At 53.7% G+C, this 12,856-nt stretch overlaps 1 protein-coding gene across 1 annotated transcript in view; it reads right to left on the reverse strand.

Moving 5' to 3' along the window:
- Window positions 1–278: 278 nt before the first annotated feature.
- Window positions 279–12,856, reverse strand: part of P2RY6 (pyrimidinergic receptor P2Y6) — a 42,228-nt gene continuing 29,650 nt past the window's right edge. Inside the window, exons 3-4 of the mRNA XM_082628871.1 lie at window positions 2,954–3,018; window positions 279–1,390 (exon numbers count right to left, since the gene is read on the reverse strand). Of these exons, the coding sequence (XP_082484997.1) occupies window positions 370–1,356 (987 nt within the window). The 5' untranslated portion in view covers window positions 1,357–1,390; window positions 2,954–3,018 and the 3' untranslated portion in view covers window positions 279–369. The remainder of the gene's footprint in view (window positions 1,391–2,953; window positions 3,019–12,856) is intronic.

Raw genomic sequence — 12,856 nt, forward strand, 5'->3', positions numbered from 1 at the left:
CCATCTTCTCTTACTCCCTTTATTGGTGACTCCAAAGTATGCAGCATACTCCTCAGTTACAGTACATGTCGTACTATATTTTTGTGAGCAGCTTAACTCTCTCCCCAACTCTCCATGGCTTCTTGAGACCTTCTGGAGAACCAGGCCCAGGCTTGTCTCTCTCTGTACCCACAGGGCCTGGTCCAGAAAAAGGGCTTAATAGATAGTTGTTGGTGAAGTTTTGGGGTCTGTGGGGGGGTCTCACTCTATGCCCAGCTGAGCTAAGCTCTAATTCTCTGCATGGTTTGGGGCTGGTGGAGCTTCTGGTGCCCCAGCCACAGTGGCAAACACAATGGTTGCCCAGCCCCCACGTGTCCTGCCCCAGTGGACTCAGCGACCCTGTCGCTGCCACTTGGCTGTGAGTTTCTGTAGCAGTTCATGTGGCCGCCGGCGGAACTTCTTCTGGGTGAAGTAGAAGAGGATGGGGTCCAGCACACTGTTGGCACTGGCGAAGGGCCGCGTGCCCTTGTAGGCAGCCGCGAAGGCCTCCAGCACAGGGCAGGGGAGGCCGGGCGTAGAGCGCACTGCCAGGTAGGCTGTCTTGGTGATGTGGAAAGGCAGGAAGCTGATGGCAAAGGCAGCTGCCACCACCACAGCCATGCGGGCCGCCTTGCCACGCCGCTCCTGGGCCACAGGCCCTGCTGGGCCGTCCTGGCGGCACAGACGACGGGCCAGGCAGCAGTAGCAGGCCAGCAGGGCAACAAAGGGCAGCAGGAAGCCGATGACTGTGAGGGCCATGCCATAGGGCATGTAGTGGGTGGCCAGGGCAGGTGGGCTCAGGTCATAGCAGACCGTGCGGTTACGCTGGATGCCTGTGGCAGCGAAGAGGGCTGTGGGCAGGCACTGGGTCGTCACAGCCAGCCATACAGCCCCACACACTAGCCAGGCAGCCCGGCGGCCCCCACGCTTGTGCCAGGGGGCCAGAGGGTGGCAGATGCCTAGGTAACGCTGGAAGCTGATGCAGGTAAGAAAGAGGATGCTGCCGTGTAGGTTGGCATAGAAGAGGAAGCGGACCAGGCGGCAGGCGAGGTCTCCGAAGGGCCAGTGGTCACCTTGGGCATAGTTGTAGATGAGCAGGGGCAGGGAGCAGGCATACAGCAGGTCCGCCAGGGCCAAGTTCAGGGTGTACACGGCCGTGCGGGTCAGGGCCCGGCGGGATGTGCAAATCTGGGCAATGACGCAGGCGTTCAGTGGCAGGCCGGCTGCCAGCACCACCGAGTACACAGGTGGTAGCAGTAGCCGCTTGAAGTTCTCTTGGTAGACGCAGGTGGTGGGCGGCAAGCCCAGGGCCTGGCCTGTGTCATTGTCCCATTCCATGGCTGTTCAACTGGACTTCCTACATCCAGAGATGCTGGGGAAGCAACATACAATCTGTCAGTGGCCACACTCATTGACCACCCAGTAGGCCTCTGTCCCTCTCTGGGCCTTGATCTCCCCACATGAACCATCTCTGATACTCACCACCCCACGGAAGCCCTCCACAGCCCTCACTTTAAGGAAACCTGGAATACGATAAAGCTCAAGCTTGGGAGAAATCCAATTCACTTTCTTGCTGTAATATTCATTTCCTACCAACCTTCTTGGTGACTTTCTATTCATCCTTCAAAACCCTAGTCAAATGTCTCCTCTGTAAGTGAAGATTGACAGACTTTGGTTTGAATCCTAACTCTGCTACTTACTAGCTATGTGAACTTGGGTGAGTGATATGATGTACCTTATCTGAGTCTCAGTTTTCCCAGCTGAAAAATGGGGGATGACACCTGTCAGGATGTCATGAGGTTAGAGGCACTAAATCACGCTAGGCAGGGCTTCCCTGGGCTCCCTGGAGTTTGGAGGCTGTGGTCATGGTGGGCCTGCCTGTCTATCTCTTCCCTACAGACTGCGAAGCTCCTGAGGAGAAGTGCCAGGTCTGGTGCCTCTCTGTGTCTGAGAGCCCAAACTGGGGCCCAGGGCAGGGAAGGCCCTGGTAATTAATTAATCGGCATGAGCAGAATGTCCACACTTCTGAGCTAAGGACAGTGCCCACCTCCTCAGCCTGGACTCCACCTTTCAAAACCATGGTCATTCTTTTACTTTTTTGCGGTACGCGGGCCTCTCACTGTTGTGGCCTCTCCCGTTACGGGAGCACAGGCTCCGGACGCGCAGGCTCAGCGGCCATGGCTCACGGGCCTAGCCGCTCCGCGGCATGTGCGATCTTCCCGGACCGGGGCACGAACCCGTGTCCCCTGCATCGGCAGGCGGACTCTCAACCACTGCGCCACCAGGGAAACCCCCCCGTGGTCATTCTTTTGGCAGTCTTCCTATCTGTAAAATGGGGGAAGGAGGTGATTTAGGAGTTGCCTAAATCCTTCCACCGGACTTTTGGCTGCAAAGGCGTGTCTGGCTGAGTCACTAGGGTCACAGCGCCCCCTGGTGGCAAGAGTGAAAACCGCTTCCCCCGAAGGCAAATGGCTGAGGGACCAACCAACTCCACCCACAGCTACTTTACAGAGAGGGAAATCCAGGCACAGTGAGGGGCACTGACCGCTCAATCTTAGTGAGTTAGAAGCAGAGCCAGAACCAGAACCCAACTGACTGACTAAGAGGAGGCAACTTAGTGTGACCCATGGACATGAAGTATAGAGGTTATAAATCTAGCTTCAGAGCTAGGCAGGCCAGGTTCAAATGCTGGCTCCCCTATTTCTATGCTGTTCTACAAAGGGGAGGTTGCTTGCCTTTTCTGGGCCTGTGTCCTTATCAGTAAAACTGTCATAGACCTGATATTCAGTAGGTGCTTAATAAATGCCATGCCATGCCATTGTATCCTACACCTTATCTGTCCACTCATCCCTTCAAGCTAGGTTTTGGGGGAGTCAGCAGCACAAATGCCTCAAGAGTTTCCCTGGTGGGATCAGTCTGACTTATTGATACTCACCTCCCAACTGGCATTTCCATATTAACTGGTGTCCAGAGAGAATTCACAACTTAAATCCAAAGGTCCTGTAAGGGAAAGCCTTTGGGATAGTGAGTCAAATCACCCCCTCTCCCTATTTTACAGATGGGAAAAACTGAGGCCCAGAAAAAAACATGAAGCCCTGCAAATGCACTCAGAAGGTGACAGAGGGTTGAAGCTGAGTATAAGGGCTCTGGTCCAGATGCCCATGTTCAAATCCCAGCTCTGCCACATGTAAGCTGTGCATCCTTAGGCCCCTTACTGAACCCCCGTGCTCGGCTTCCACATCTATAAAAGGGAATAATGTAGTACCTGCCTCATAGGGTTGTTGTGAGGATCAGTGCCTAGCACGGGGCAAGGTGAGCTATTCGTTTTTTCTTTTTTTAATTGGACTATAGTTGATTTACAATGTTGTGTTAGTTTCAGGGGTACAGCAAAGCGAATCAGTTGTACATATACATATATCCACTCTTTTTTTAGATTCTATTCCCAAATAGGCCATTACAGAGTATTGAGTAGAGTTCCCTGTGCTGTACAGTAGGTTCTTCTTAGTTACCTATTTTACATATAGTAGTGTGTATATGTCAATCCCAATCTCCCAATTTATTCCTCCCCCACCCCTTACCCCCTGGTACAAGGTGAGCTATTCTTAATGTGCATATACCTGCTAAATAAAGTTATGAGATTTTAAAAAGTGAATTAGAGCAAAACATAACTCCTCAAACTAATTTCTCCCAACTTAAAATTTGATTTTGATGAAAATATTTTACCCAGATTTGGGGCAACTGCAAAATGATGATGTTTGGATCCTCTAGTCTGTAACCCACATGCTACATCACCTTTGATTATCAAAGAGCCTTCCTGGGGCTACAGTCCATGTGCTAGGAGTGCTGGGCACCCAGCTAAGCAGTTAAGCATGAGGTAGAGGCCAGAGGAGGAAACACAGCAGTCCCCCCATTGTCACCAAGAAGCCAAGATTAGTACAAGCAAGAGAAAGTTCATTCATTCATCTCTTCATTTGTTTGTTCCAGCCGTTCCTTCATTCATGCATTCATTCTTTGTTTTCACATGCCAGACATTTAATGGGTACTCACTGCTTGCTCATTGCATGTGGCACAGTGTACAGATGTAGATGTAGATAGATACATATACAGATATATGCATACACATACACGTATTCATATACATATACATATGCTAGTCTGAGGGGGGAGACCAGTGTGAGCCACAGGATGGAAGAAACTTTTCAGAGGAGGATGAAGGATGGAGCAAGTCCCTGGTGGTTGAGGAAGGTTTCCATGGATGGAGAGGGGTGTGAGGTCCCCTGGGGTGTCCCCAGGTGGGTAGGGAGAGGGCGCAGGCAGGGCCTGAGAGGAGAGCAGCACGCTAGGACAGAAGGTTATGGTGAGGAGGGAGAGCAGGTAGAAGGAACTGTGCTGCGCCTCCACTCTTTGGGGAGGTCTGCTGCCCTTGGACACCACCCCGAGAGAGAGCCCTCTGCCTCAGGTGACTGCAGTTTCCAGGTGTTTTCTGCCTCGCACTCCCTGGCGAGAGTGGTCCTCTCGGAAGGAGGCAGGGGCTGCTCTAGGGGATCCAGGCAAGCCTTCAGGTCTGCTCCGGGAAAGGTCACACTGGCTTCCTGATCCACTCGCCTTCTGAGGACCTAGGAGTGGTGAGTTGTTCTCCCACTTCCCGGCAAGAGCTGGTCCCAGGGAGGGCTCGCGTGGTCCCTGCCTCTGGGCAGCAGCTGACATTCCTTCGAGTTCTCACACCTGTCACTCACTCTTGGGCCCTGTGCCCTGGACCAGCTCAGACCCCAGCCTCTTCCTGGGCTCCAGCTGCTCTGCCTGCGGTGGAGGGCTTTCTGGCAGGTGGCTCTGACTACATCCTTCCCTGTATCCCTCTGCCCTTTGAAGAAAAGCTCAAACTCTTGTCCTGACAGTCAAGCTCCCTGCCGAGCCCTCCAGCCTCATGAAGTGCCCCAGATGAGGTACTTCACTCCGCCCCTTCCTCTCTTGCCACGCTGTTCTCAAGACACCGAGACTGGCACACGGCCATTCATAGCCAGAGATCCAGACTTCCTCTCGGGCTTCCCCATTTTTGCTCTTCCCGTCACACAAAATGCCATTCAACCCATCTCTGTTTGTCAAAACCCTAAGTGTCCATCAAGCTCCAGATCTAATCTTACTTCTGTCTTTTCTGATCCCCCAGTTGGGTGGAGTCCCTTCCTCTCTGCCCACCCCCCAAATCTGTGGACCTCCTTTAGGTCAGTGCTGGACCCAGCCTGCCTGCCCCCCTCCCCTCCCCACCCTGGCCCACGGCCCCCGAGATGTGCCAACACTTACATGCAGCCTCCTGTCCCTGAAGCGCCTTGGCGGCCCCAAGTGTGTTAGGTCAAGGGGAGGCCAGACATGCCCTGAGCCCAGGCTGTAACACCTCTGACAGGGCAGCTTCCTCTGTTTCCCGGCAGGGCTGTCTCCGATGGAAATAACCCCTGCGGGGGCCTCCCCCTCCCCATCACCCTCAACGCCAAAGCCTGGCGGAAACTGAATCTAAGGAGCGAGGAGGCAGAGAAAAGATCTCCTTCCTGGAAACCTCCCCACCTCAGCAGAAGAAAGCGGGTGATGAGGAGGCAGAGAGAGGTGGGGGAGGACCAGAGGCTCCTGGTCTAAGGCCAGCCCCACAGACCCAGCAGCTTCCTTTCTCCTTCCTGGAAACCTCCCCACCCCAGCAGAAGAAAGAGGGTGATGAGGAGGCAGAGAGAGGTGGGGGAGGACCGGAGGCTGCTGGTCTAAGGCCAGCCCCACAGACCCAGCAGCTTCCTTTCTCCTCAGCCCTCTCTCAGTCTACCCGTCTGTCAAATGGGTAGTTTGGTGATTAAAGAACTGTTGGCCTCTCTTTAGCTATGATACCCAGAGCCGTTTTCCTAGTCACTCCTCCATCCATCCCTCCTTTCTTCATCCACTCAATAGCTCATTCACCGACACATCCATCCCTCTCTGTGGCAATCCACTTATGCACTCACTTATTCAGCCACCTTCTCCCTCCCTCCTTCCCTCTCTCCTTTTTTCCACAAGCGCCATCTTCCCACATTTCCCCATTTAGCAGTCACTGTTCCCTTGGACACTGCAGGCCCAGAGCTCCCTGGGAGTGAGGGGCGTTGGTTGTGGGGATAGAGGTGACGCCTGAGAACTCACCTGGGTGCATTCTCGCTGCCTGTGCCAAGCCCTTCCCAGGCCCCTCCTCACCACCGAACCAGGACTCAAGAGCTGTTCGGACAACCAGAGGAGGAGATGTGGCTCCTTGCCGTCCCAAGGGGGACGGCTCCAGTGGTGGAGATAGTACTCAGGGGGTGACCTGGAGGAGGTGGGCTTTCATTTGGAGTAGCTGAGGCAAATAGGGACAGAATGGTACAGGAAAAGACCACTGCCCAGGGAGTCTGAGGCCCAGGTTCTTGTTCTACCTTGGTATCTACTCACTTTGTGACTCTGGACAAGCCCCTTCCCCTCTCTGAGCCTCCTCAGTGCAATGTGGTCATACTGGCCACCAGTATGTTGTGAGGGTGACCTGCCAAAGGGAGGGAGGACTCTTTTTACCTTGTAAGGTATAAGCAACGATCTCACCCCCAAACCCATTTTACAGGCAAGGGGATTGAGGAACCGAGGCGGGGCCAAAAGTTTAGAACAAACTGAGAAAATTCAGGTTTGAACTGCTGGTAAGCACTTGGTCAGTTGTGCATGGACTGATCACCTACTGCTTATTCAAGTCTGTGTTAGGAGGTCGCTTGTGCCTGCTGAGAGTGTGGACCTCCTGGTCTGATTTGCGCTGTGCTAGGGCTCAGGAGGGCAAGGAGGCCTGGCCTTCAGCCCAACAGCCAGTTCTCTGCTGGGTTCCCAGGACAACCCCCTGTGGTCCCCCCCACCAGGTTGTCTGTCCCAAGAATGGGAGCAGGTCCGAGGACTTGCTGAAGAGGTCAGCCCCAGCGTAGGGCCTCAGTCTCAGTTCCTGCCATCTGGATGGGGCCCTGAAGGGATAGCTCAGGTCTTAGGGGTCATGGGTACACCTGGAAGGGCTCCTGGAGAAGGCATGTCTGCTGCTGGGCTTTAAAGGGCTGGGGTGACTTGGACGCATGAAAAGAATGAAGAGGACATCCCAGGCAGGAGGCACAGAGGTAGGGAATGAGTTTACCCTGTGCGAGAAATGAAGAATAAATATTGCAGCCAGAGCATGGGAAGAGTTGTGTGAAGAGGGGACAAGATGGCAAGCCTGATGGGGGTGGCCTGTCATAAAACCTCAAGCAGAGCTCAGGTGCCACTGCTTTGCTCCCAAGCCCGCCAGGGCTCCCAGCCCAGCCTCAGCCTTCTCCACCAGGCTTTCCAGCCCTTGGACCTATCACATGCTGTTTCCTCTGCCTGGGATGCTCTCACTCACCTTTTCTAAATAATCTCACTTATCCTTCCTTGTAGTTTTCTAATCTGTAAAATGAGAGGGATCATTGGTACCCTACTACATAGGCTGTTGTAAGAATTAACTGAAACCATGTATGTGAGTGGCCCTGGCACACAATAAATACTCAATAAATGTTTTTTGTTGTTGTTGTTTTTTGTTTTTTGCCGCACCGTGCGGCTTGCGGGATCAGGGATTGAACCTGGGCCCTTAGGCAGTGAAAGTGCAGAGTCCTAACCACTAGACCACCAGGGAATTCCCAGACATTTGTTAACTGAATGAATCAATTCCAGGCCCAGCTTTGGGCTCCCTCAGTCCACCCCAGTCTCCACTGATTTCTGAGTCCTCAGCACCAGGTGTCATTCATTTAAGTACCTTCCCTGGGCCGGATGGTTTATCTGCAGTTCTGGGCTGGTAGTGGTTGAGATTATTCTCTCCATTTTATCGAGGAAGGAAGGCTAGTGAGTTTCCCAAGGTGTGCAAGACTGGTGGCATTTCAACAAGGTCTTCCTCACTCTACGGCCACCTTTCCCATTGTTGCCCCAAAGTCCATGCTTAGATGGTCAACCCAGAGAATTCCCTGGGGAGTGTCTTTCCTGCACTCAGGGCCTTTGGCCATGAGATGGCGCCAGGAGATTGCCCAGGATGGCCAGCCTCGCGCCTTCAGACAGCAGCCCTAAGATGAGGGCTGGGGGCAGGTCTCCACACAGCAGGGTCCTCCCCTCTGTGGCTGGCACTGAGCAACTTCAGGGATGGGTTCCCAACCTCAGTTCCTCCTGACCCACTCCTCAGCCTTTCTCCCATTTATGCCTGGATAAGCTCAAGCCTTGTTCTCAGATCCCTCACCTGGGCTCTCAGGAGCCACTGGGGACATTGGCAGGGCGCAGGGCCAGTGCTGAGCCCTATCTGGCTGAGGAAGAGGCCTGGGGAGTGTCTCCCTGACACCAAGCTTTCACCGTCCATCTCCACTCCAGGCACACCTTCAGCGGAAACACTGAAATCCCTCACCCCACAGAGAGAACAACCTCTGCCACTTCCTTTTTTCAATTCAGGCAACAGCGCATAGGGTTGGTTTCTGCCTATAGCAGAAGCAATTAAGTTTAGACGTAAGGAAGAACTGATAGGGGTTGAAGCTCCTTGGGCTGCTTGGATCCTGTGGTCTCAGGATACCCCTTTAGATGACTCGGCAGCCTTACTCCATCCCAAACCCCGCCCCAAGGCCCTCTTATCTGGAAGGGATGAGGAGGCCTGACTACCAGAGGCAGCGGCTGGAAGTCTGAGTCATCGCCTGCCAGCTAGCCAGGAACCAGCTCAGACCAGGCTGGACATGGGAAGAGACCTCCTAACCTTGGCCTGCCTGCCTTCTGGGTAACAAGACCTGGAAACCCCCTTGTCTGCCCCTTGCTTCTAAGCTTAGCAGCAGGATGACAGAGATCAAGACCCAGCTTCCTTTCTCTGAGGAGTCAGACAGGCTGGGATCCATCACCAACTTGCTGTGTGACCCGGGGTGAGCCACCTACCCTCTCTGAGCCTGAGGTGCCACCAGATAAACAGCTAGATTCCTGAGACCAGTGCCTCCCAGGCACCCAGGGAACAGGGTGCCCCAGGGAAGCACCCAGGGAATGCCTGGAGGAGTTTTGGTCTCACCTGTGGTGTCAAGCTGGCCACTAAAGCAGGCAAACTTGGCAGGAGGAGGGCACAGGGAAACTTGATTTCTCTTTTCTTTTTCCACTTCCCCTTCTCGCCTCCTGCTCAACAGGAAGGAGTTCAAGCTGGAACTGAAACAGTCATGTTGAGTACAAAGAAGGGGAAGCTACAGCCTTGGGGAATTTGGGGGTTGAGGCTTCTCATAGTTTTTCTCTGGCCTCCACAGGTTGAGCAAAGAGGAAACTTGCATCTCCTGTGGCTCTACTATGCACAGGCCCCAGTTGCCCATCCGCGAGCTCATGTAATCCCCACCACAACCTGGACAGATGTTTTTATTGTGCAAAAATACTTCATATGGGGACTTCTCTGGTGGCACAGTGGTTAAGCATCCACCTGCCAATGCAGGGGACACAGTTTCGAGCCCTGGTCCGGGAAGATCCCACATGCCACGGAGCAACTAAGCCCATGCACCACAACAACTGAGCCTGCGCTCTAGAGCCCGCGAGCCACAACTACTAAGTCCACGTGCCACAACTACTGAAGCCCGCATGCCTAGAGCCCAGGCTCTGCAACAAGAGAAGCAACCACAATGAGAAGCCCACGCACCCCAATGAAGAGTAGCCCCCACTTGTTGCAACTAGAGAAAGCCCGTGCACAGCAACAAAGACCCAGTGCAGCCAAAAATAAAAATAAAAAATAAATAAATTTATTAAAAAAATACTTCACATGCCATATCTCATTTACTCTTCACAGTTACCATTCCCACTTTGCAGATGAGGAAGCTGAGGCCTGGCAAAGTTAGCAAGAGGTTCTCTCTTAGGCATGTGTATAAGGAGGTCTGAGATCACAGTGACCTGGTGGGCACAGGGCTGAGAAGTCACAGGTCAGCCTTGGGGTGAGGAACTGTGGGACAGAGCACAGGGGCCCAGAGAACAGCTGTGACAGGGCAGCCCCTGTCAGCAGGAGAATCCATAATGGCCAGCTTTCCAAGTCCATGCCCATGGGGCTGTAGCAGCTCCCACACAGGGTCCTGGGAGACGTCAGGACCTTTCAATAAACCCCCTTCCCTGGAGCTAGTGTGAGAGGGTTCCTTGCCTGGACCCCCAGGCCGTCCCATTTTTTAAATCTCCCCATGGAGGTGTGCCACTTGGATTCCCCTTCAAGAAAGACCCGGCTGTTTAGCTGCAAGGAGTACAGTTGGCTGACAGCCTCCACTGGTGCCTTCAAAACCCGCCCATCCTCCCAGATAACCAGGCTCCAGTCCGCTGGGGAAGAGGTGGCCTGGGTCCAGTTGTCTGTCCTGTCCTGCAGGCCGTCATTGTTTCTCTGTCATTTCTCCCACCCAATTCCCAGACCCCCTTCATGATGATGGCCTCCCTTCCTTCCTCTCTGGGAGTCTTTTTTTTTTTTTTCCGTACGCGGGCCTCTCACTGTTGTGGCCTCTCCCGTTGCGGAGCACAGGCTCCGGATGCGCAGGCTCAGCGGCCATGGCTCACGGGCCCAGCCGCTCCGCGGCATATGGGATCCTCCCAGACCGGGGCACGAACCCGTATCCCCTGCATCGGCAGGCGGACTCTCAACCACTGCGCCACCAGGGAGGCCCTCTGGGAGTCTTTTTTATAAAAAATTTTTGGCCATGCTGCATGGCATATGGGATTTTAGTTCCCCGACCTGACCAGGGGTCAAACCTGCTCCCCCTGCAGTGGAAGCATGGAGTCTTAACCACCTGACCGCCAGGGAAGTTCCTCTCCTGGAGTACTGAGGATCTGGGAGTGGTAGGCCGGTGGTGACCTAGGTCTGCCAATGAGACGAGAGTGGGCTCCTCAGGCCCTGTGACTAGCTCAGGGGTGGATGGGCAACCTCCACTGGGTGCCTCAAATTCTGGAGCTTTTGTTGGAACACTGGGAAGGAGACAGGTTTCCCACTGAGTTTGCAAAGCTGGTAGGATGTAAGTCTGGAGTTGCTAACTGCCAGGCTAACTGTCCTACGAACTGAAGATACTACCACCAGGGAGGAGACTGTCCAAAATAAAGCCAAGGGATGGCAGAGTTGAAAGGTGGGAACACACAGGTTCCTGAGAACACCATTGAGCACCTGCTTCTGGCTATACCTGAAACTTTACCTTTCACTGGACTTTTTGAAAGCATGAGCTAACAAATTCCCTCTTTGCCTCAACCTGGCCTAGGATTGTCACTTGATATCAGGAGTCCTGCCTATAGTCCTGTGCCCCCATTCCTCCCCTTTCCTCTTTCAACTGCCCATCTTTACAGCTTTGGCCTCAGAACCCTAATATCCAGGCAGTGGAGGCTGGAACTGGCAATGAACCTGGAGGTCACCAGCAGAGGGGCAGGTAGGGACTGAGGGACTGTCAGGTCAAGCCTGGCTTCCATGGGGCAGCCAGGGAAGCTCCCCAATTCACTTTCCATGGGGAGAGCCTCTCTTCCATCAGCTTCCAGGGTAACCACTGAGTCATCCCAGTAGCTCCTGAGAAGGAAACTAGAAAGCTAGAAATCCAGGGTCTAGTCCTAGATTGATCACCCACTTGCTGTGTGATCCTGGGGCAGTCATTTCACCTCCACAAGCCTCATTTTTCTGAACAATTTCACTGCTACAGTTTCTTGGCTACCCAGCAAGTGCCATCCACTGAGCTAAGTGCTTTTGCGGCAGGATCTCTTTCACTCTTAGCCCTGTGTGGTGGTCTGTTTATCCCCATTTTACAGACAAGGAAATGGGCTTCGAGAAGGCTGGTGTCTTGCCCAAGGTGACACAGTGAGTCAGTGGTGAGCCAGGACTAAGGCACGGCTCTGAATGATGATAAAGTCCATGCTCAGGAAGAGAGATGACATTTCCCTACAGGAAAGTTGAGGCCAGAGAGATCAGGAGCTTCCCCAAAGTACACGGTAAATCCACCATGCCACCATGTGTCTCGGGAACACAGTGGCCCGAGACAGGACAAAGGAATGGGGACTGGGAGTCAGGGCAGAAAAGAAGAACAGCCCAAGGGGCAATGTCAGCCAGACTCCCTCCCTTCTCTTTGTTAGGAATTTGGCACAAGGTCTGCTTTCCCTTTGTGGTCCCAGAGACCAGCACAGGCTCCAGCTCCCAAGGGGCACTGGGAAATGTTGAATGAGTGGACCCAGTCTGTAAAGATGAGACTCAGGGCTCTGTCCTTGGTGCTGCCTGGCAAAATAAAATAAAATAAAGCAAATCAAACTTTTGGCTTGGCTGGTGACATAGAATACGCGTCAGGGGGAATGAAGGTCATGGCTAACAGGAATAGCACCTCTGAGACTTCTTGTGTCCCCCAGCCCCTGACCCTCAGGAAAGGCAGGCCACCAACACTGCCTGAGTGTTTACCGTGGATTATGGTCCTACCCATTTCACAGACAGATACTGAAGCCCCAAAGGTAGGCAACTATGTCCACAGCTCTCACAGGCAAGGTTTAGGTGCAGAGAAAATCTCAGAAGACCCCTCACTGCTCACAAAAGGCAGCCCTCTGCCTTTACCCTGCTCTGACCATCTCTGATAGCTGAGCCCATCTGGCAGACACAAGAGACTCAACTGGACCCCAGAGCCCAGGGGTCAATGACAAGGCTCTGAGTTCTGGATCCTTGGGCCAGAGAGGCCTTAAGAGCATCTGACCCAGAGCTCTCCACAACCCCTCAGAGAAGGGAGGCTCCCTGAAGCCTCTTTGATAGGCTTGTCTGGCCCCTGCTCACATATTTCCCATGACAGGGAGCTCACCCCTTCTCTCCCAGGCCACTGAATTCCGCCTTGAGAAAGCTCAGTGA

This window comes from Mesoplodon mirus, assembly GCF_964341445.2.
Source record: "Mesoplodon mirus genome assembly, chromosome: 7".
In the NCBI taxonomy this organism is placed as follows: domain Eukaryota; kingdom Metazoa; phylum Chordata; class Mammalia; order Artiodactyla; family Ziphiidae; genus Mesoplodon; species Mesoplodon mirus.